The 23,001-nt window shown below is 37.7% G+C and overlaps 4 protein-coding genes across 9 annotated transcripts; all 4 read left to right on the forward strand.

Annotated features, from left to right (window-relative positions):
- Positions 1–932: 932 nt before the first annotated feature.
- LOC132043979 (uncharacterized) lies at positions 933–1,619 on the forward strand. Its single transcript, XM_059434456.1, has one exon. The coding sequence runs from the start codon at positions 933–935 to the stop codon at positions 1,617–1,619; it is 687 nt and encodes a 228-aa protein (XP_059290439.1).
- Positions 1,620–6,934: 5,315 nt separating this feature from the next.
- On the forward strand, positions 6,935–7,342 carry LOC132043988 (uncharacterized). The gene has a single exon (XM_059434470.1). It carries the CDS (start codon positions 6,935–6,937, stop codon positions 7,340–7,342), a length of 408 nt encoding a protein of 135 aa, XP_059290453.1.
- A 4,219-nt stretch (positions 7,343–11,561) lies between these two features.
- LOC132043968 (TPR repeat-containing thioredoxin TDX) lies at positions 11,562–16,237 on the forward strand. The gene is made up of 11 exons (XM_059434438.1): positions 11,562–11,734; positions 11,815–11,848; positions 13,270–13,380; positions 13,465–13,552; positions 13,648–13,728; positions 13,830–13,894; positions 14,010–14,150; positions 14,351–14,467; positions 14,547–14,600; positions 14,686–14,716; positions 15,653–16,237. Exons 1-11 carry the CDS (start codon positions 11,625–11,627, stop codon positions 15,979–15,981), a joined length of 1,161 nt encoding a protein of 386 aa, XP_059290421.1. The 5' UTR covers positions 11,562–11,624; the 3' UTR covers positions 15,982–16,237.
- Positions 16,238–17,058: 821 nt separating this feature from the next.
- LOC132043969 (geranylgeranyl transferase type-2 subunit beta 1-like) lies at positions 17,059–22,570 on the forward strand. 6 transcript variants are annotated; one of them, XM_059434440.1, is made up of 11 exons: positions 17,111–17,205; positions 17,458–17,513; positions 18,246–18,302; positions 19,388–19,538; positions 19,683–19,799; positions 20,066–20,132; positions 20,337–20,485; positions 21,311–21,444; positions 21,526–21,624; positions 21,739–21,814; positions 22,239–22,570. In XM_059434440.1, the coding sequence occupies exons 3-11, from the start codon at positions 18,249–18,251 to the stop codon at positions 22,331–22,333; spliced, it is 942 nt and encodes a 313-aa protein (XP_059290423.1). In that variant the 5' UTR covers positions 17,111–17,205; positions 17,458–17,513; positions 18,246–18,248; the 3' UTR covers positions 22,334–22,570. The 6 variants fall into 6 exon arrangements, with proteins under 6 accessions (XP_059290425.1, XP_059290422.1, XP_059290423.1 ...); XM_059434441.1 differs by having other exon boundaries at positions 17,125–17,205; positions 17,445–17,513; XM_059434439.1 differs by lacking the exon at positions 17,458–17,513 and having other exon boundaries at positions 17,071–17,205; positions 18,248–18,302.
- The last annotated feature ends 431 nt before the right edge of the window (positions 22,571–23,001 follow it).

Raw genomic sequence — 23,001 nt, forward strand, 5'->3', positions numbered from 1 at the left:
ATACCAGATATGACACTTGCCCTCCAATTAGAGGTCCATGTCAGCTAATTAAAACCAGCACAGATTTTGAGTCGAGTTTTAGTTTAATTAAGGATTTAATTTGTCTTTGGTTTAATTAAACGACGTGAGCCTCTAATTGGTGACCAAGCGTCATATCTGGTATTGTAAAACCGGCTTTGTTGAAAAATGGCATGGATGATCCATTCCTGATAGTTCGATGGCATAAATGAGCCAAACTATTGAGGAGTGGCATAAATGAGCCATTTCCGATAGTTCGATAACATATTTGAGCCTTTTCCGTAATAATAATAATAATGCGACGAACATTTTTTTTTTTTGAATATCAGGTTGCCAATTGGTGTGGGTACAAGTCGAACAATGTGAGTACCAAACAATATTGAGACATTGAGTTGCGTCAATAAAGTTTTAGTAGAAATTGTTGTAAATATTATATTTATGTATGTCCATTTTGGTTTACTTGGAGACCAAGTTGATAACTTGGCCACCAAGTAGATATCTTGCCCACTGAGTTAATTTGGCCACAAATTATTATGACTTGGCCAACAAGTATTTTTGATATTATATATAGGAGTTCATATGTATTGTAAAACATAGAAAGAAACAATACAATCCTATCTCTCTCTATATATTTCTTCTGTGTATTCACTTTATAATTTTTATTTTATAACACGTTATCAGCACGAAACTCTGTTATCTCAAGCAAATACTTTAAAAGCCTCGAAGGTATTGACTTTCTTTTTCCCTTTACTAATGGCAAATCTTACTAAACGTGAATTTGTAGCCTTAGATATATCCGGCAATAGCTATATGTCTTGGGTTTTTGATGCCGAGATTCACCTTAATGCGATGGGTCATGCCGCGACACCATCAAAGATAAAAATGAGGCATCAAACCAAGATCGTGCCAAGGCAATGATATTCCTCCGCCATCATCTTGATGAGAATTTGAAAATGGAATATCTCACTGTTAAAGATCCTCTTACTCTGTGGAATAATTTAAAAGATAGATATGACCACCTGAAGATGGTCATACTTCCACAAGCACATTTTGATTGGCTCCATTTAAGGCTACAAGATTTTAAATTTATTAAGGCATATAATTTTGCCATGTTTAAAATTATTTCTCAGTTGAAATTATGTGGTGAAAATATCACTGATCATGATATGCTGGAGAAAACATTCTCCACTTTTCCTGCCTCAAGTATGCTCCTGCAGCAATACCGAGAGATGAAGTTCAAGAAATATTACGATCTAATCTCGCATCTTCTAGTGGCCGAACAACATAATGAATTATTAATGAAAAATCATGAAAGAGCCATTTTGTACCGCCCCATTCCCGAAGTGAATGAGGCAAATTTTCGCCATTCTAGGCGTGGGAGAGGTCGTGGCCCCGGTCGTGGTCATGGGCGTGGTCGAGGAAGGAATTTTAATCATGATTCTCGTATTGCACCAAATAATACCCTCATCATCACCGAGTGTAAAAAGAAGGAGGAAAAGCATGAAGTTGCAAAAGAAAAATTCGAGAAAATAAATGCTTTCGATGTGGAGGGAAGGGGCATTGGTCACGTGCACTCGTCGTACGCCAAAGCACCTAGTTGAGTTGTATCAAGCCTCCCTCAAAAAGGCCAAAAAGAATGCCGAAGCAAATTTCATTTCTGAAGATAATGTTGAACTCATGCATCTAGATGTGGCAGATTTCTTTGAACACCCTAAAGGGAAAATCGATCATCTGATCGGTGACGGATCTGTAATAACTTAGATATTTCATACATGTCTTTTGTATTAGCTAATGTGGTTATGTTTCCATAGTTATGTAAATGAAGTGTGTGTAACGCTTTGTTTAATAGTAATATATGTAATAAAGCGTGTGTAATGCTTTGTCTAATCATAATATCTACTTCGATGTTTACTTTGTCTATTCTTTCGTTTTGAAGAATATATGGAAAATCCTCAAATATTATTTGTATCAATGACCAATCATGAAGATATTTGTGTGATTGATAGTGGAACAACGCATGCCATATTCAAAGATGAGAAATACTTTTCTTACTTGCTTAAGAAAAAAAGGAAATGTTAGTACAATTTTTGGCAATTCGAAACTAATTGAAGGCTCCGGAAGAGCTACTATATTTCTACCTAGGGGGACGAAACTTGTTATAGAAGATGCATTATTCTCTTCTAGATCCCCAAGAAACTTGTTGAGTTTCAAAGATATCCGTTGTAATGGGTATCACGTCGAGACATTAAATGAAACAAATGATGAATATCTTATTATTACAAAGAATGTCTCCGGCCAGAAATATGTTTTGGAGAAATTACCAACTTTGTCTTCCGCTTTGTACTATGCGGGACTTAGTACAATTGAAGCACACTCAATCGTAAACCAGAAGTTTAACGATTCAGGAACTTTTGTGCTTTGGTATGACCGAATGGGTCATCCTGGATCAATAATGATGAGACGAATTATTGAAAATTCAAATGGGCATCCACTTAAGAGCCTGAAGATTCTTGAAAGTAGTGAATTTTCATGTGCCGCTTGTCATCAGGGCAAATTGATAACGTGCCATCACCAATGAAAGTTGACGTTGAATCTTCGCTTTTCAGAGCGTATACATGGGGATATATGTGGACCTATTCACCCATCTTGTGGGTCATTCAGATATTTTATGGTTCTAATAGATGCGTCTTCGAGATGGTCTCATGTGTGCCTCATATCGTCTCGCAACCTGGCGTTTGCGAAATTATTGGCACAAATAATACGCTTAAGGGCACGTTCACGATTATCCTATTAAGGCTATACGTCTTGATAATCTTTGGAGAATTTACATCCCAAGCTTTTGATGATTATTGTTTATCAGTTGGGATAAAGGTTGAACATCCTGTAGCTCATGGTCATACCCAAAATGGCCTTGCTGAGTCATTTATTAAACGACTACAATTGATAGCAAGACCACTACTTATGAAAACACGGTTGCCCACTACCGTTGCGGGGTCATGCTATCTTACATGCAGCTCTTATTCGTCTCGTACCGACTCATTATAATAAATACTCCCGTCACAATTATAATTTGGTTATGAACCAAATATTGCTCATCTCGAATCTTTGGTACATGCGTATATATGTAGGCGCACCACGCATGCGCACTAAGATGGGGACCCAAAAGGTTAGGAATATATGTTGGGTTTGAATCACCCTCTATTATTCGCTATCTTGAGCCATTGACGGGAGATTTATTCACCGCCCCGATTTACATTGTCGATTTGATGAAACAGATTTTCCACAATTAGGGGGAGAGAGAAAAGAAATCAAAAGAGAAATTGCGTGAAGAGTTCCATCACTGTCTCATTTTGATCCACGTGCCCCCATATGTGAACAGGAGATCCAGAAGATCATTGACTTACAAAAAATAGCAAACCAAATGCCAGACGCATTTACTGATTTGAAGAAGATAACTAAGTCACATATCCCTGCAGAGAATGTGCCTATCCGAATTGATGTCCCAAAGGGACAATCTACTAGTGTCATAGCCTCTGAATCTCATACACGCCTGAAGCGTGGTAGGCCATTGGGTTCTAAGGATAAAAATCCTAGAAAAAGAAACGCGAAAAATGATCAAAATAACACTATGAAAGAATATCATGAAGATATTCAAGATCTGATTAATCCTGATATTCCTGAAGATATTAGGGAACCCGAGACTCAAGTGAATAAAGAACTATCATTGAGCTCTTCTGGTGATGGGATAGATTTGAATCGATCGAAGATTATGGTGGATAATGTTTTTGCATATAATGTTGCACTACATATTATGAAAGACATTGAGGATCAGGAACCTCAATCTGTCGAAGAATGTCGACAAAGATATGATTGGCCAAAGTGGCAAGAAGCAGTTTAATTAGAATTGAATTCACTTGCCAAACGTGAGGTTTTTGGACCTGTAGTCCAAACGCCTAATGGTGTAAAACCAGTTGGCCACAAATGGGTTTTTATGCGGAAAAGGAATGAGAGAAATGAAATTGTGAGATATAAGGCACGCCTTGTTGCACAAAGATTCTCTCAAAGACCCGGCATCGACTATGAAGAAACGTATTCCAGTTATGGATGCTATAACATTTCGATATCTCATCGGTTTAGCTGTATATGAAACCCTTGTAATACATCTGATGGATGTGGTTACAAATTATCTTTATGGCTCACTTGATAATGAAATTTATATGAAAATTCCTGAAGGATCTAAAATGCCAGAAGCATTTGGTTCAAAGTCTCGGGAAATGTATTCAATCAGATTACAAAGATCATTATATGGTCTAAAACAATCAGGGTGTATGTGGTACAATCGCCTCAGTGAGTACTTGATAAATAAAGGTTATATAAATGATGCCATCTGTCCATGTGTTTTTATTAAGAAAATGATGCCATCTGTCCATGTGTTTTTATTAAGAAAACAAACTCAGAGTTTGTTATACTTGCTGTTTATGTTGATGACATAAATCTCATTGGAACTCCAGAAGAGATCCAAAAGGCGATTGAATATTTGAAGGAAGAATTTGAGATGAAAGATCTTGGAAAGACAAAACTCGTCTTGTCCGCAAATTGAACATTTCGCAAAAGGGATCTTTATCCATCAATGCCTTTTTATATCGAGAAAGTTTTAAAACGGTTTTACATGGACAATGCGCATCCTTTAAGTACTCTATGGTTGTTCGCTCACTTGAAGTGAGCAAAGATCCGTTCCGACCTCGGGAAGAAAACGAAGAGCTACTCGGGTCTGAAGTACCATATCTTAGTGCAATAGGTGCACTTATGTATCTTGCTAATGCTACAAGACCTGACATAGCGTTTTCCGTTAATTTACTAGCAAGATATAGCTCTTCTCCTACACGAAGACATTGGAACAGAGTTAAGCATATATTGCGATATACGAAGGAACTAGCGATAAAGGTGCTTTTATACTAACAAAGGTAGTACGGATCTTGTTGGTTATGAGATGCGGGTTATTTATCCGATCCATATAAAGCTCGATCTCAAATGGCTATCTATTTACATGCGGAGATCTTGCTATATCATGGCGATCCACAAAGCAAGATCCATTGTTGCTACTTCTTCGAATCATCGAGATAATAGCTATTCATTAAGCAAGTAGAGAATGTGTGTGGTTGAGATCGGTGATACATTTCATCGAGAGAAAGATGTGGCTTGAAGTGTGATACAAAAATACCTACGTATTATATGAAGATAATCTTTGCATGCATAGCTCAATTAAAGGAGGCTTCATAAAAGGGGATAGAACGAAGCACATTTCACCAAAGTTATTCTTCACATGATCTCGTAAGAATGGTGATATTGATGTGCAACAAATCCGTTCAAGTGACAATCCTGCAGATTTGTTCACCAAATCTTTACCAACTTCAACTCTTGAGAAGATGATATTCAAGATTGGAATGCGAAGACTCCGACATCTGAATTTTGGTCTTCGTCAGGGGGAGTGAAATACGTGCTCTACCTTTTTTCCCTTAACCATGGTTTTGTCCCATTGGGTTTTCTTGGTAAGGTTTTTAATGAGGCAGCTCTCAAAGCGTATTACTAGATATGTGTACTCTTTTTCCTTCATTAGGACTTTTTCCCACAGGATTTTTCCTAATAAGGTTTTAACGAGGCACATCATCTAATTAATGGACATCCAAGGGGGAGTGTTGTAAATATTATATTTATGTTTGTCCATTTTGGTTTACTTGGAGACCAAGTTGATAACTTGGCCACCAAGTAGATATCTTGCCCACTAAGTTAATTTGGCCACAAATTATTATGACTTGGCCAACAAGTATTTTTGATATTATATATAGGAGTTCATATGTATTGTAAAACATAGAAAGAAGCAATACAATCCTATCTCTCTCTATATATTTCTTCTGTGTATTCACTTTATAGTTTTATCATATTTGCTTTGAGTTGGAAGCTGCTCAATTTATTTACAAATAACGGTCACTCTCTCACATAACGGTCACTGTACGATCCGGCCACTGTTCCGGCAACTGTTCCGATCACTGTTCCGGCCCTTTTTCCGATCGCATTCGGCCGGTTAACGTCGGCGACGATCGAGTAACGCCGGCCACTTTTTCCGCCACTACAACACCTGTGTAACGCCGGTCACTTTTCCCGGCCAGATCTACTTTTCTTTCTTCTCTCTTCTTCTTCTTCTATACCTCTTCTTTTTCCCTTTTATACGCTACGGCGCCGGCCCCGATCCGACGCCGGCGAGTTTTTTCGGCGTTTTTTTCAAAGCCGGTTCGCTCTCCTCCTTCTCCCTCCATTTTCTTTTTCTTTTTCCTTTTCCCCCTCCTCTTTCTCTTCTCCCCTTTCGTGTCTTTGTGAACATTACTGCGGCGGTGAACGGTACCACGGCGGTGAACAAAGAACTCCGGCGGTGAACGGTGTTTTTCGACGGCGAACGGGTTCGTTCAATTGAGTTGTACCTCCATTGCTCGTATCCATTCTTTGTCCATACACCTCGTAGTTATATTTTGCGGGTGACCGTAGCCCTTTTAATAATTTATTAGTTCATACTAGCTTTTGTGGCTTTGGTTATTGATGGTAGACTAGGGTCATGTTCTCGTCCTAGGGAGGGTTGGGAGTGGTAAGTGGGTTAGAGGAGCGTCTAGCTGAGAGTAGGTTCTTGGAACATTGGGACGTTAACGGGGAAATCCATAGAGCTAGTTAAGATTCTTAAGAAGAGGAAGATTAATATAGCTTGTGTTCAAGAGACCAAATGGGTAGGCCTTAAAGCTAAGGAGGTAGACGGGTATAAGCTTTGGTTCTCAGTGCAGGTCGAACTATAGGAATGGGGAAGGCATTTTAGTAGATAGTGATTTGAGGGATCGGGTGGTAGAGGTTAGGAGGGTCGGGCGATAGGATGATGTCGATTAAGGTGGTCGTTGAAGGGCTTACTTTGAACATCATTAGTGCGTATGCGCCGCAAGCGGGCTTAGGCGAGGAGGAGAAAAGGCGATTTTGGGAGGATTTGAACGAGGTAGTGGGAGGCATACCACCTACTGAGAAGCTATTCGTGGGAGGTGATTTCAATGGGCACATCGGGTCTATTTCGGGGGGTTATGATGATGTGCATGGAGGTTTTGGCTTCGGGGACAGGAATGGAGGAGGAGTCGCACTTTTGGATTTCGCAAGAGCTTTTGGGTTGGTGATAGCCAATTCGAGTTTTCCAAAGAAGGACGAGCACTTGGTAACCTTCCGTAGTTCGGTGGCTAAGACTCGGATAGACTTTCTACTCCTTAGGCGGGATGACAAAGGTCGTGCAAAGGCGTAAGGTCATCCCGAAATGACCTTACAACCCGACATAAGCTCTTGGTGATGGATTTAGGGATCAAGATGACGAGAAAGAAGAGGGTCGTGGGTGTTCGGCCTAGGATCGGATGGGGAGTTTGACCATGACTAGTGCCCGGAGATGGGAGAGAAATTGCGCTTGTGGGGGCGTGGGATAGTAGTGGGGATGCGAAGTATGTGGGATAGAACGGCTAGTTGCATTAGGGTAGTAGCTAGGGAAGTCTTTGGGGTCTCGACGGAGTAGTCGGGGTGGGCATCGAGGGGATTGGTGGTGGAATGGAGAAGTGCAAAGGAAGGTGGAAGCAAAGAAGGTGGCGTATGCGAAGTTTATAGAAAGCGAGGATGAGGTGGAGAAGTGGACGAACGAGAGAACTTTATAAGATGGCGAGGAAGGAGGCGAAGTTGGCGGTTTCGATGGCAAAAACGGTGACTTTTGAACGCCTTTATGCGGAACTAGAGGAAAAAGGCGGGGATAAGAAATTGTTCAGGCTAGCCAAGGCAAGGGAGAGGAGGGCACGTGATTTGGATCAAGTGAAGTGCATCAAGGACGAGCATGGAAAAGTATTGGTAGAAGAGGCTCACATTAGACGGAGATGGCAGTCATATTTTCACAAACTCTTGAATGAAGAAGGGGACAGGGACATTGTGTTGGGAGATTTAGAACTTACAGGGAGGCGTCGCGATTTTGGGTATTGCAGGAGTATTAAGGTTGAGGAGGTTAAGGGTGCTGTTCGTAGGATGCGCAAGGGAAGAGCGACAGGACCTGATGAGATTCCTGGAGAATTTTGGAAGTTTGCGGGCTCGGCAGGTTTGGAGTGGGCGACTAGGTTGTTTAATGTCATCTTTAAGACGGCAATGATGCCGAAGAATGGAGGTCGAGTGTAATGATCCTCTATACAAGAACAAGGGTGATATCCGAGTTGCAACAACTATAGAGATATCAAGTCGCTAAGCCATACTATGAAAGTGTGGGAAAGGGTGGTGGAGATGAGGGTGAGGGAGAGGTGTAGCTATTTCGAGAGAACCGGTTTTGGATTCATGCGGGACGCTCAACTACGAGGCCATCCATCTTGTAAGAAGGCGGTGGAGCAAGTATAGGGAGAGGAAGAGAGACTTACATATGGTATTCATCGACCTAGAAAGGCTTATGACAAAGTTCCAAGGAGATCACTATGGAGATGCTTGGAGGCTAAAGGTGTACGTGGCGTACACTAGGGTGATTAAGGACATGTATGAGGGAGCCAAGACCAGGGTAAGGACAAGAGGAGGAGACTCGAGCACTTCCCGGTTGTGATGGGGTTGCATCAAGGATCGGCTCTTAGTCCATTTTTATTTGCCTTAGCGATGGATGAATTGACGCGGCATATTCAAGGCGAGGTGCCATGGTGTATGCTTTTCGCGGATGACATAGTCTTGATCGATGAGACTCGTAGCGAGTCAACGCTTCATTCGGAGGTTTGGCGTCAAACTTTGGAGTCTAAAGGATTGCCGAGTAGGATCAGAGACGAGTACTTGGAGTGCAAGTTCGGTGAAGCACCTCAAGAGGCCGTGGAAGTGAGGCTTGGTACCCGGTCATTCGGAAGACAAGTAGTTTCAAGTATCTTGGGTCTATTATACAAGACGGTGGGGAGATTGACGATGATGTCACACATCGTATTAGGGCGGGGTGGATGAAATGGAGGCTCGCTTCCGAGTGCTATGTGATAAGAAAGTGCCACCACAACTTAAGGGCAAGTTCTACAAAGTGGTGGTTGGGACAGGCCATGTTGTATGGGGCGGAGTGTTGGCGATTAAGATCTCTCACGTTCAAAAGATGAAAGTTCGAGATGAGAATGTTGAGATGGATGTGTGGGCACACCAAGAGTGACGAGATTAGGAATGAGGCTATAGGGACAAGGTGGGAGTGGCCTCGGTGGAAGACAAGATGCGGGAAACGAGGCGAGATGGTTTGGACATGTGAAGAGAGAGAGGCACGGATGCCCCGGTGCGGAGGTGTGAGAGGTTGGCCATGGATGGTTTCGAGAAGAGGTAGGGGTAGTAGAAGAAGTATTGGGGAGAGGTGATTAGACGGGATATAACGCGATTCTGACTTACGAGGACATGACCTTAGATAGGAGGGTATGGAGGACTCAGATTAGGGTAGAAGGCTAGTAGATAGTAACGTTTATCCTTTCATATTAGTAGTCACATTTGTGCTTTAGTTTCTGCTACTATTTGTTATCCTGTACTTTGATTATCTTATTTTATCTGTGATAGCTACGCTCCTTTACAAGCTCGCTTCATCATGGCTTAGTCGCTTTAGTTATTTGCATTTCCATATCGCTTTGAATCTCTTGGCCTTATACGACCTCGTGTTATGCTTTTATGCTTTTATGCTTTCTATTGAGCCGAGGGTCTTTCGGAAACAGCCGTCCTACCTTAGTAGGAGTCAGGTCTGCGTACACTCTACCCTCCCCAGACCTCACGTTGTGGGATTTCACTGGGTTGTTGTTGTTGTTGTTGTTGTTGTTGTTGTATTCACTTTATAGTTTTTATTTTATAACAGAAATGAAAATTTAACTTCGAACATCTCTTTATTGTTTGAGTTTCACTAAAGATACTTTGAGGTTTAGGTGTGATTAATTTGAACGTAAGGTTAAAGAGGATATTGATGTTGGAGGTGTTGAGTATCAAAGAAGATGATGTTGCCATCGCCAGAATAATGTCCCATTGTTCAAAATGTAAGGGCAAATTTTAGCAATTTCTTATAGTTTTTAATGCAAATGTGGTAATTTTTCTTTGTAGAAAAGGCTCAAATATTAAAAACTTTCCGCCGCTATTACTACTATATCTAAGGGAGAATTCCCAACTTTTGTAGTCCTCACATGATTTTATTTTGTCAATTTTATCGCCACTTGAAGCTTTAATTACCTTAAAAGTTATTACCTATTTTGGTAAATTTGAATAACTATATGGGCTTTTTAATACTACAAAGAGTGATGATGTGTAAAAAGTGATAGCGAGACTACAAAAATCTATTTTCAACCAAATTTAAATATTTTTTTATCCATTTTACCCCAAATTGAAATTTTAATTACCTTGCAAGTTCTCATTTATTTTGATAAATTTGAGTAACTATATCGGCTTTTTAATGCTACAAGGAGTGATGATGTTGAAAAGGTGATAGTGACACTACAAAAAAATCTATTTATTCAATCAAATTTAAAATTGATCAAAAAATTTGCTGTCTTTCTTTTATGTGGAAATGATTATTAAACTTGTTTCAATTTTTTATTTAAAATTTCTTATAGACAAGTAAAAAATTACCGTGACATTATCTTTCTACCTTAGTACATGCTTAATTATTAAATTAAAAGTTATATAGTTAAAAATATTTGAAAAAGGTAACATATACACGTTTAAAAAATTACAATATAAATTTCTTATAAATTAAGCAAAGAAAAAATAAAAAATACTCCATTTCTTAACATACTTTTTTAAAGGAAAAGGAAAGATTAAAATAAGAAAAACAAATAATTTCATTAAATTTTCAGTTCCTTTTGTATGATTTAATTTGATGGAACATCTGCAAAAGTATTTCGTCATATCAAGACTTTTATCTATTTAATTTTAAATGAAATTTTTATTTATAAGTTAACTTCATTGACGTCATCATACAACAATTTGTAGCATCAATTATTTTTATATTACCCGAATACAGTAATTTTTTTCTTTTTCAAAAATGGGTTAGCCAATAAATAAGTTAATCCAACATAAGGTAAAACTCAATTTAAATCATTAAAGACTTTAACCCCAAAAATTTTAATATAATATAAAGGAGAAGGACTTTGGTGCATGCGTTTGTTTGAAAATAAAAATGAAGTCTAAATATACTCGAAAAATGTTGTTTTCTAACTTACAAAAAGTTTTATATGATTCAATATTTTAGAAACATTGAGAAATTATCGAACTACCTTTACAAATAATATAGTCTTACAAAAAAACAAAATAAAAAATAAGAGTAGGAAACAAACACACAAAAAAGGTTGTAAATATATATTTTAATACACGGGCCAAATGACACTAGTATGAATAATAATGATATATTTGACCCTAATTGATTGCAAATTTGGATCATTTCACAAAGTTGAACCTTTGAAATGGACAAGTTTGCCCCTTATATGTGGAAAAAATGTTTTAAAAGAGGAAAAACCCTGGCTATCCTCGGACAAGGCTGTGGAAATTGACATGTTGTACTAGTGCTAAGAGAGAGAGTGGACTCGATCATGGATAACGAGAAGCTTCAACACCTGAAGCATTTTGTGGAGCTTTGCAAAACCAACCCTTCAATTTTACAAGATCCTTCTCTTTCCTTTTTCAAGAACTTTCTCGAAAGGTACTCACTCTTGTTTTCGTAACTCATGGGCTTTACTTCAATGTACCAACAATTGATAAACTGTTTTGAATTGATTACAGCTTGGGTGCTCAAGTTCCTCCATCTGTTAAATCTGTAAGCAATTCGCCCTTCTTACTGCTTCACCAATTGCCCTTTTATGTTTTTGTATACGATACTACTATGTCAATTTAATGGATTTGTGAAGGTTTTGTCACTGCTTTCTGCTTTGAGCAGAATATACTTAATTTTGACAATAATTTGAGCTAAAGAGAATTTTATGCCAGAGGATTTATTTTACCAATTGGCACTTTGGGCAGGAATGTGGATAGAGTTCTTGATAGAGCATCAAATTTGATAGAGTTCTTTCCACTGATTTGTTTCATTGTTTGCTTTCATTTGCTGGGAACTTTTATTTTTCCATTTGTTGTAGTATATTCAAAATAATACAATGGAGTAACTTTATGCAAGATAAATTTAAAGAGAGAAATCATGAAAGAGATTTCAACGGAAACACGGAACGAATAGGCAAGGCGTAATTTCCCCACACTGTGCAAGTGGTTAACGGGAAAGTCCATCCCCAGGATACAATGCCTATTTTGAAAATCAAAGTTGCACTCTTTGATTTCTTTTACCACAAGAACTCAACCCAATAGGAAAGGAGATTTTTGGAAGAAGACCACAAAAGAAATTAAGAGCAAGAGAAATGAAGGAATGATTAATTAGAAGATGATAAAATATTGTTCATTGTTCAAACAGAGATTACACCAAAATGTGTTTTAGGCTTCTGTCAAAGCCGTTTATTAGGGAAGATTAAGTCACCACCCAATGGGTGCTTGAAACTCAATTTAGAAAAGCAACGTTTGGATTAAAATTTGAAACAACACAATTGTTGGTTTTGTAACCAACTTAAGGCAACAGTAGAATCTAATTCAAACTACTATTCCTTCTCTTTTATTTATTTAAATGTTATTATTATTAAATAATACTCATATATATAACACCATTTTCATCATCCAACTGGAAAAACTTGTTTGGTATTTTGATAAAGGATCCCTGACGACCGATAATTGATGTTCCAATTTGATCCCCTTTCAGCGAATTAACTTCTGTCAACTTTCTTATCCGTAAAATTAGTTTCTAAGTAATTAACACAACTGTTCTTCCCTTAACCATTCTGGATTATAATCCCTGCTTTACTAGGATTTAAGGCTTGCTTACTCAAATGTTAAATCCACTTATTTAGTTATGGCCGTAACTGCTCAATTCTTTCTTAAATTTTCTCTGATAAGCGTACAAAGCTACATAACGGCTTTATGGATTGTCCTGGACTCCTGGTCCTTCTTGGCTCAAGCTACTTGTCTTTAATAATGCGTCACTTGAAGCTTCCCAGGCGTTGATTATCAGTTTTCTGGTAAAATAGCACCACTATAAAATGTGGTAATCAATGTGAACATAGCTCCACTGCAAAATAGATATAGTGAAATGGGTAAATGTTGTTTATTTTCATGTATTGATACCGAGCAACGACTTCGCAGGAAAAAGGTGAAGAGGAAAATCTTGATGAATTAGATGAGGACATTATAGAGTCTGATGTTGAGTTGGATAACACTGATACTGTGGAACCTGATAATGATCCTCCACAACAGGTCTGTCATGAAGGGGGTTAGGTGGATGCAACTTTGGCGTGGTCTTTTATATTTAATGAGTTTTTCTTTGTTGTCTTATTGCAGATGGGAGATTCTTCAAGTGAAGTAACAGATGAAAATCGAGATGCTGCTCAAATATCAAAAGCTAAAGCTCTGGATGCAATATCTGAAGGCACGCTAATCTTTACCTAATTGTGTAATGAAGATCCCTTTTAACAATATTGATTAGGGAAGTTACACCTTACTTGAACTGTATATTCCTGGCAGGCAAGCTCAATGAAGCCATAAATCATTTAACTGAAGCTATTTTGCTGAATCCAAATTCTGCAATATTATACGCAACAAGAGGTTGGTGTCTGGCCTATTTACCGTCTTAGTGTTTTTTTAATTTTTGGCTTTGTATTATGACATTCGTCTGTTCTTTTGATGAAATACTAATGTCTATGCAGCTAATGTCTTCATTAAGCTGAAAAAACCCAATGCCGCGATCCGTGATGCTGATGCTGCTTTAAAGGTGTTTTAGAATTTAAAACATGCTTACATTAGCTAGAAAGAAAGTTTAGGTTCATTTATGCTTGTGATCGGTTTTTTGGGGTCCTAAGTCCTAATGACACATCATTTCTTTAAAGGTCAACCCTGACTCAGCAAAAGGATACAAAGTGAGGGGTATGGCTAGAGCAACGTTGGGCTTATGGAAAGAGGCAGCTAAAGATCTTCGTGTGGCTTCCATGATAGATTTTGATGAGGAGATTGCCGAGATACTTAAGAAGGTTAAATATTCAAACTTCTTATCCATTACGTCCTCTCCCTGGTTTACCCCAACCATGTGATTCAAATATTGTATTGATGGTTCAAACGGCTTTCTACTAGAGTTCAATTTTCATTGTTTTTACTTAACTTTAGAGTTAAGACAAGGAAAAAAAAATCCCATAAACTTTAAATTGAGTTCTTTGGCCTTGAAATATGGCAGGTTGAACCTAATGCTCACAAAATTGAAGAGCACTGCCGAAAATATCAACGACTGCGAGAAGAGAAGCAATTGAGGAAAATTGAGCGTGATAGGCAGCGGCGTCAGGCAGAAGCGAAGGTGTTTTTAAGTGCATTGGAAGTATTTAGTCACTAGCGGCTGCTTTTCTTTATTCTTGACATTATAGTTTGAACTGCAGGCAGCTTATGAAAAGAGTAAAAAGAAAGAACAACAATCTGAACGTGAAGCTTCTGTAAGTTTTCTTGGGTATATTTACTCTGTTTATAGATTCATTTCTTCTCCTAATGAGTTACTCTTTTTTCAAAAATATGATGCAGGATCCTGACTCTGCTTCTGCTTTGAATGATGGTATGATCTTTGTTTTTCGGGTTCACTACTCATTTGACATTTGATGGTTGCAATTAAGTGTGTCTAGAGTTTTTTTTTTTTTTTTTTGTCTGTCATGACTGATATTTCATTCTTGGCAGTAGTCCTTATGTTATAGTAGTAGTTCCCAGCATTTGATATTATAATATTGACTAGAGTAATACGCCGTTATTCTTTTGTCAGTAGATAGTTGCTCATGATTAACATATCTATCAAGGCGATTATCCAGGCATTATGAACCTACTGGTACACGAACAATGTAAACTGAAGTGATAAGAACATCAAGACTAATATGCACAATGCTCAACTGATGACCACCATAGTCGTATACTAAGTGAACTGGTAAATGACCACCCAATTGCGTGGTGAGATGGTGTGGCTGGTTATTTCTAGGTTTTATTAGGTACCTTCTGGGAATTGCCTAATATTTGGTCATATCAAGGAGATTGGGCCAGTATTAAGAGCACTCCATGTCCAGCCAAGAGGTTGGCAGTTTTCATCATCATGGGAAAAAATGGGAAATGTTTTGTTGATGATTGTTTTTTGGGGGGGTGGGGGGGGGGGGTTGGGTGGGGTGGGGGTTAAGGGTTTGGGATATGATGGTGATTATGTGCTGTGTGAACTGAAAGAGAGGGGGAAAAGCTGCTGGTGGCAGCTAGAGCCTATGTTTTGTGAAAGCTCTCGAGTATTTGGTTATATATTGAAGCTACAAGGCATGTAATCTTTGCTTTCGGGAACTTTCTTATGTTAATCTCTTCTGGAAAACTTGTTTTACTCTCATTTTCCGGGTGCTGTTTGTCATTTGGGTTTTCATAAACAATATGATGAATAAAAGTGTGTTTTGTGCTCCATTTGATAGGTCTAGAATGAGGAACAAGTGTACATATTTATGCAATAATTTAACTTTGTTTTGTACAGGGAAAATTATCGGTATCCATTCTGTGAGCGAACTAGAGACGAAGTTAAATGCTGCTTCAAAAGCATCATGCCTAGCCATCCTTTACTTTACTGCGACATGGTGTGGACCATGTCGTTTTATTTCTCCAGTTTATACAAGCCTGGCTGGGAAATATCCAAAAGTGGCATTTTTGAAGGCTGATATTGACGAGGCAAGAGATGTGGCTTCAAAATGGAATGTCAGTAGTGTTCCAGCTTTCTTTTTCATAAAAGACGGCAAGGAGGTTGACAGGGTAGTAGGTGCTGACAAGAGTTCACTGGAAAAGAAGATTGCCCAATATGCAGGCTAACTTGCATATTGATGGAATTTGTACATTAATCTCTATTTGCAAATAGTCTGATAAATTGTGAAGTAAATGCCTTTGTTTGTTGAAACAAAAGGCACAGTTTTTTAACTTTCCTTTGATGGAGAAGTGTTTTCAAGGTTTACTTAGCACATTGTTGTCAAAATTTCATCTGATGCAACTTGATTCAGGGAGACTTCTGTAGTTTCCTGGTTCCCCAAAGTTTCTTTTGATGAATCTAAGCTGTTATTTGAATAGCTAATCCTATTGATCTTACTAAAATTTGGTAGTTTGCTGGTACTGAGTTCTTTTTCTTGGGTCCAAATGGTAATAAGATCAAATGGCTTATAGATGCATGCTCCACATTGATAAAAAATTACAAAAAATCAAAAAATAGGCGTTTTATTCGACAACTGAAAATAATTTCTGAGACGAAAAAGCCAGCCATTGGTAAAAAGAAAAAGAAGACAAGTGATTTGTGAGCCAATTTACCGTAGATTTACCTTGTCTTCTAAAGCTCTAGTATTTTGTTTTTCTTTTCTCTCTATTGTTATAGTTCTGAATTAAAATCACATGCAAGCAATCAGTTTTGTAGTAGCAAAGTGTTCCCCTTAACCTTAAGACGTCACCAATAGAGAAATCGTAAGTTGCTATATTTAGGGTAGGTCCAAAGTAATACTGAATTTACACTTGAGCAGTTTTAGTCGTTTTAAATTTTACATCAAATATTCAATAATATATTAAACGGGAAATGCAATAATAATAACAGTAGTAATAATTAAAAAAAAAGGGAATTTACATTTGAATAGTTGTGTAGTTACAATCTTTCAGGTATTTTGATTTATTTCTTTAATTTGGTGCAACATTTTGAAATGCAATGTTAGTGTATTTCTGGTGTCTGATGCGGTTTTTAGTGTTGTAATTTCTGAGATTTAATGGACTCTCTTGATATTTCCGATTAATTTTCTTTTTATGATTTCAGTTAATTTTAATGGTCATAGTTTAGTAAATTTTTTTTTTTATAGAGATAAAAGACACTCATTTTTTATTTTTTTTGAAAAGTAAAGACAGTCATTTTTTAACAAAATAAAAGACTAGAACTGGGTCATGTATATATTTAATGGACAATTTCCTCACTCGAGATTAGGGACTGATCGCGAAAACTCAAAGGAAGTCTAATTTTGTTTCATTTGAGTCTACCCCAAAGTCCTCGAATTCAATTTGTAACAGGTGATTATTTGTCAAAATTCTTGCTCTAGTTTCTTTTTTTCTTAATTCTTAAGATCAACTGTTTTCTTGAACTGTCATTGATGTGCATGTTGATTTTTAAGAAAAATGTGTTCTTTTTAGTTTTCACATTCTCAATCTAAGTAAAAATTACTTGTAATTATACTAATAGAGATCAGAACTGCAACAGATAAATGTCTTGGTATTCATGTAAAAATCACCTTTACTGAAATCAAAATTAGCTTTTTATTGCAGAGGGAGGGAGGGTACTTCATAGTTCTGTTAAAGGAAAAGTGTGCGAAAAAGGGACAAGTTATATTGCTTTTTCGCTTTCGTTATTTTCATTTTCATACTGCTTTGAATTGCCATGTTTTCTCTTGAGCCGAGGTCTTTCGGAAACGGCCTCCTTACCTTCCAAGATAAGGGTAAGGTCTGCGTACACTTTACCCCCAGACCTCACATTGTGGGATTTCACTGGGTATGTTGTTGTTGTTGTTGTATATCCCTAGTCAATCTCTTATTGTAAACAACAGTGCATGAATGGGAATGTTGTGCCGATGTTGTTGGAGACTCTTTATGGTATTAGTTTTATGCTACTTATTTTCGTTTTTCTCCTGTATTTTGTTTGCTCTAAGACCTAGTCAAAGTTCTTTTATGGGTTCACAAGCTCCCAACAGCTTATGAGTAAAAAAAGAAGTCAGAACACTACAAGGAGTAATGTTAATGTACTCCGTGCAGCTTAAACATGGAGATAACTCATGTTAATTCTTGCTGACTAGCCTAGTTTTAAGTGATCCTGGGCTATGGGCCTCCGGTTTGTCGTTCCTGTGCTCTTGCATAGTTGCAGTTCCTTGGTGATTTGTCATATTATTAACATGGTTCAAATACTACAAAAGATTGGTTTTGGCAGGGATGTGTTACAGCCTTACAGGTCTGAAATGGGGTATAAAATAAAAGCAGGACTTTGTATTAATACAATCATATTCATTTTTCTTCGACTTTGGCCAGTTTTGGTAAGTTGAGTTCTGAGCCATGATGACTGCAGGATGGGGGAGCTGCTGGTGGAAAAGCATGCTAAGTACATTATAACAGTTGAGAAGGTACTCAACCAGTACTATTTTTTCGGTATTGTTTTTTCACTAGGAATTTTCATTTTGCATGCATCTTTGACTTGGCACCCTGTCAGTACAATTCAGCAAGCTCTTAATGCGTCAACCAAACTTCCGACCTTGGAAACTACCTTAGGGTGTCTTTCTATCGTAGTGGAGTCTTAAAATCTGCTCACGGGCTATATAATTGAGAAAGTGAGGAATAGACTCTCTGATTTGATATCTAGAAATCTGAGCTTAGGTGGTTGGGCCACCCTGATCCTATCTGTCACTCATATACTTGTGTACTCTAACCAAAAAACTAGGCTCCTTTCAATGTGTTTAATACTTTGAACAAGTTAAATAGGATCTTCTTGTAGGGAGATACTCTTGAAGCCAGGAAAGTACATCTGGATGGTTGGAAGAAAATTGTGAAGGAGAAAAGGAAAGGGTTGTAGGCATTAGTTCTTCTCGCGATACCATTTCTGATCTACTTGCTAAGGTAGGATGGATCCTTCTTAAGCATCTTAGTATCATTCGGTTAGAGTACTCCAGAGAAGTATTTTAGGAACTTCCAGCTGTTGGATTGTCTCAACTGTCAATTCCAAATTTATGGTTATCAAATTTGGAAGGGTATCATAGCCAGCCTTATAGAAGTGGTACATGATGTTATTTGGAACATAAGGAATGGCTCTGGGATTCCCTTTTTGGTCTTGCATACGTTGGCTTTATAGGGTTTATGATATGATTGACTGCGGGATTGATCCTTGAGATTTAATCCCTCACTGTTAGCGACACCCTTGATACCTGAAAACAGTGGGATTTCACTATGATATATACTTGTTTGAGTGGGAATATTAGAACTTGCATTTCTACTGTTTTGGTTTCATCTATCATCAAATCGAAGAAATGTCACTTTGTGCAAATGCCCTTATACTTCCTCCCACTATTTTCATGCTTGTGAGATGATTCCGTCATGCATATCCATTGTGGCGTTTAAGTACTTGATGGGAGTTCCATATTTTCCATCACCCACCAAAGCACTTTTCTTGTCACTCTATCATTTGCTTTCTCTAATACGTTCCTATATACCTCAGAGAAAAGATGATTTTGAATCCGTGGTGATGGAGCATTTGAGATTAAATGGGGCATACTGGGGATTGACAACTCTGGATATCATGGGCAAGCTTCCTGCTGTGGAGCAAGATGAAGTTATTTCATGGGTCTTGCAGTGCCAACACGAATCTGGTTTGTATCTTGCACTTCTTTCTTGCTTTCTCGCAATGAATTTATTGAGTGTCTCCAAATGTTGCAGCTACACTACACCTACTGCTTTTTTAGTGGATGTTCTGATCTATTTTAGGCTCACTTTTCTATTTGTATAATATGCAGGTGGATTTGGAGGTAATATTGGACATGATCCGCATGTGCTATATACACTTAGTGCTATTCAAGTCTTGGCGATATTTGATAAATTACATGTCCTTGACATTGAGAAGGTGTCAAATTGTATCCTACTTTCATGTCTCCTGACATTTACAATTGATTTGGAGGTTCTGTGTACATTTCTTTTAGATCTATGTTATACATCCTTGAATTCTGCTGCAGTGCTAGTATTTACTCAGTATCCGATTCTAACCTCAGAAAACAAGAAATGTGGTCAAGTTGACATCGAGAGTATTCCATCACAACAGTGACGTTCTCGACATTGGCAGTGTGAAGTACTATTGAGAAATTTGGGTGTTGCCAAGTGGTGAACTTAACTTTTCAGTCAGATATTGCAGGCCTTCAAAATGAAGATGGATCATTTTCTGGTGACGTATGGGGTGAAGTTGATACACGGTAGCAGCTTCTCACTCTGTTTGCTGTTATAAATTTAGGATCATTTATCTGATTTCTCGTTTTTAGATATACTTATAATGCCAAGAATTAAGCCATATATCCTTTTTAAGAAATGCATATACCTTTGGATACTTGTGTTTTCTTTTGGAATGTAAGCTCCTTTTGAGAATTGAAAATATAATGACCTAAATATACCTTGTGTAGGTTCTCATACATTGCGATCCTTTCACTTGCATTGTTGCATCAGTTAGATAAGGTTGATGTTGGAAAAGCAGTGAAATATATTTTAAGTTGCAAGAATGTGGATGGTGGATTTGGTTGCACGCCGGGAGCAGAATCTCATGCTGGGCAAAGTATGCACTTATAGAAATCCTGCATTTTGTCATTACTTACAGACGTACAGTGGCTTCTTAACTGAAAAGCAATTGAGAGCGTCTGTTCTAATATAAGGCCTAACTATATTGATTTCATAGCTGGAGCCTGGAAAACTTTGACATTGTTTTTTTTTTTTTTTTTTTTTTGGAATTTACTGCTACTAAGGGAATCCATTTCCTAATTGTTCTAATTAATTCCTGTAATATCAAAGAGAGGCTGCCCATTATCCACGGACTTTGACCGCGTGCCACTTGTCCTCAGAGATTTCTCGATTATCAGAAAAAAAAAATATATATAAAAGCTCTCATCAGCAACCTAGGATTACTTGGAAAGAACCAAAAGGTTAAAAGATAATGCCATAGATGTGATATGCCAAGTTGTCTGCAGCTTTGACATAGTCACGAGGGGATGAAGAATAATTTCATCCTTCAGTGGGCAAGGATCTGCCTGTCCGATAAACATATTAATGGAAGTTATCAGTTTGTGGTCCTAGTTTGATGAACAGCTAATGGACATAATCTGAGAATGCTTTGGAGAAAAATCCTTACTTCTTTGCTTTTATCTTTCTTTCACATGAAAGGTACAAGTTTTGAAGAAGGAATATGTTCCTTTGCTATGAATACCGTTCTATGACGGTCAATGTCATAAGTATTTGTTAGTGAAAAGGAGCAGAGGTTTTGGCCCTTTGTTGGTTTTCAACTTGTGTGTTCCACTTAGTGTCCATCTTTCCAGCAGTCTTCTTATTATTTGAGTTGCGTATTGCTGCATTACTGAAAGCAATTTTGACTGTGCTACCATTGCAGTTTTCTGTTGCGTGGCAGCTCTCGCAATTACAGGGTCTCTACATCATGTTGATAAGGACCTTCTTGGTTGGTGGTTATGTGAAAGACAAGTCAAATCTGGGGGTCTGAATGGGCGCCCGGAGAAGCTTCCTGATGTTGGTTACTCCTGCTACATTAAAATTTCTATCGACAAGTCATTTTTAAGTTTTATTGATGGTCATGTTGTTGCTTCTCAGGTCTGCTACTCTTGGTGGGTTCTTTCCAGCTTAATTATGATCGACAGGGTTCATTGGATTGACAAGGGGAAGCTTGTAAAATTTATTTTGGACTGTCAGGTATCCTAATATAACAACTCCCTTTCACTTGAAGCTTGGTATTGGATACTATATTTTTGTGTAGTTGTCCGGCATTTTCGTATAGCATGAGTTATACTGCTTTCACGAATGTAGGATAAGGAGAAGGGTGGAATTTCAGATAGGCCAGATGATGCAGTTGATGTCTTCCATACCTACTTTGGAGTCGCTGGTAAGGGAGATATAACTTTTTGTATTGTTAAATTGCTATTTGTTATTTTCTCCCGATGATACGATGGTCCATAGGACTATTGGAAAGGATGTGTTGTGGCACAGGGGTAAGTTGCTGCATATCTAATTTTGTCCCTGAACAAGGTTTTCATACTGTGGAGACAATCCTACAGAAGCAGTGCTTGTATGTTTATCAACTTTATTGTCCAAAATAAGCATGATGGCCCTTGGCCTTTCTAATATGCTATTTATTGAAGTGATAAAACTATATCAAGTAATAAAAATAGAAGCAAATTTAAGGGATGTTCCTGGAAATATTCTCTAAGCTCCACTACAGTTATTTTCTATTGATGACAACAATTTAGATTGGCCTTCAACGACCCAACTGTTTTTACTTATTCCTTTGATTTCTTTCTGCAATGCAGGGCTTTCGCTTCTTGAATATCCAGGAATAAAGCCGATAGATCCTGCTTATGCCTTGCCTGTTGATGTTGTAAACCGAGTTATGCTTGGCAGATAATCTCTGGGTTTTGCTCCATTCTTGCTCATAACAGTGTTATCTTGATATGAGATTACCAGAAACAATTTCACATGAAAAGCGGTTTGCCTTACTAATGCCGCAACATTTTCATCACAATGACTCTTTTAGGAAGAAGCAAACCAGAGGCGAATCCAAGATTTAAACTTGATGGGTTCAACTTTTGTAGTTTTTAGCACTCAACTCATTATAAATTTAAAGTTACGGGTTCAAATTTGATATTTGTTGGTATTTTAGTGATTTTTCGCTTATATATTTATAAGATATGTTGAAACACTGGCTTTAGATGAACCGGAAGACTACATCTTGAAGCAAACCAGCAACAAAAACTTTTGGCCATAAATGCCAAAAACTTTTTCACTTTTTTTGGAATTTTTGAAGTTGGAGTTGGAGTTGTGTTTGGTCATAGTTTTTGAAATTGTAATTTTTGGTGAAATGTAGTGTAAAAAAGTGAAAAAAGTTGAAATTTTTTGAAAAATAAGTTTTTCTTGTTTTTAGTATTCCGGAATACAACTCCGGAAAAAAGTGAATAATTTTTATGGCTAAACGCTAAAAGTAAGGTGCCGTTTGGCCATAAATACCAAAAACTTTTTCACTTTTTTTGGAATTTTTGAAGTTGGAGTTGGAGTTGGAGTTGTGTTTGGCCATAG

This window comes from Lycium ferocissimum, unplaced genomic scaffold (genome assembly GCF_029784015.1).
Source record: "Lycium ferocissimum isolate CSIRO_LF1 unplaced genomic scaffold, AGI_CSIRO_Lferr_CH_V1 ctg32, whole genome shotgun sequence".
NCBI lineage: Eukaryota > Viridiplantae > Streptophyta > Magnoliopsida > Solanales > Solanaceae > Lycium > Lycium ferocissimum.

Coding starts and splice junctions, on each gene's coding strand:
- LOC132043979 (XM_059434456.1), top strand. CDS start 933: ATGATATTCCTCCGCCATCATCTTGATGAGAATTTGAAAATGGAATAT.
- LOC132043988 (XM_059434470.1), top strand. CDS start 6,935: ATGTCGATTAAGGTGGTCGTTGAAGGGCTTACTTTGAACATCATTAGT.
- LOC132043968 (XM_059434438.1), top strand. CDS start 11,625: ATGGATAACGAGAAGCTTCAACACCTGAAGCATTTTGTGGAGCTTTGC. Junction 13,381..13,464: donor ATAATGATCCTCCACAACAG/GTCTGTCATGAA, acceptor GTCTTATTGCAG/ATGGGAGATTCTTCAAGTGA. Junction 13,553..13,647: donor TCTGGATGCAATATCTGAAG/GCACGCTAATCT, acceptor TATTCCTGGCAG/GCAAGCTCAATGAAGCCATA.
- LOC132043969 (XM_059434439.1), top strand. CDS start 18,249: ATGGGGGAGCTGCTGGTGGAAAAGCATGCTAAGTACATTATAACAGTT. Junction 19,800..20,065: donor CATTGAGAAGGTGTCAAATT/GTATCCTACTTT, acceptor CTTTTCAGTCAG/ATATTGCAGGCCTTCAAAAT. Junction 21,625..21,738: donor AATTTATTTTGGACTGTCAG/GTATCCTAATAT, acceptor TCACGAATGTAG/GATAAGGAGAAGGGTGGAAT.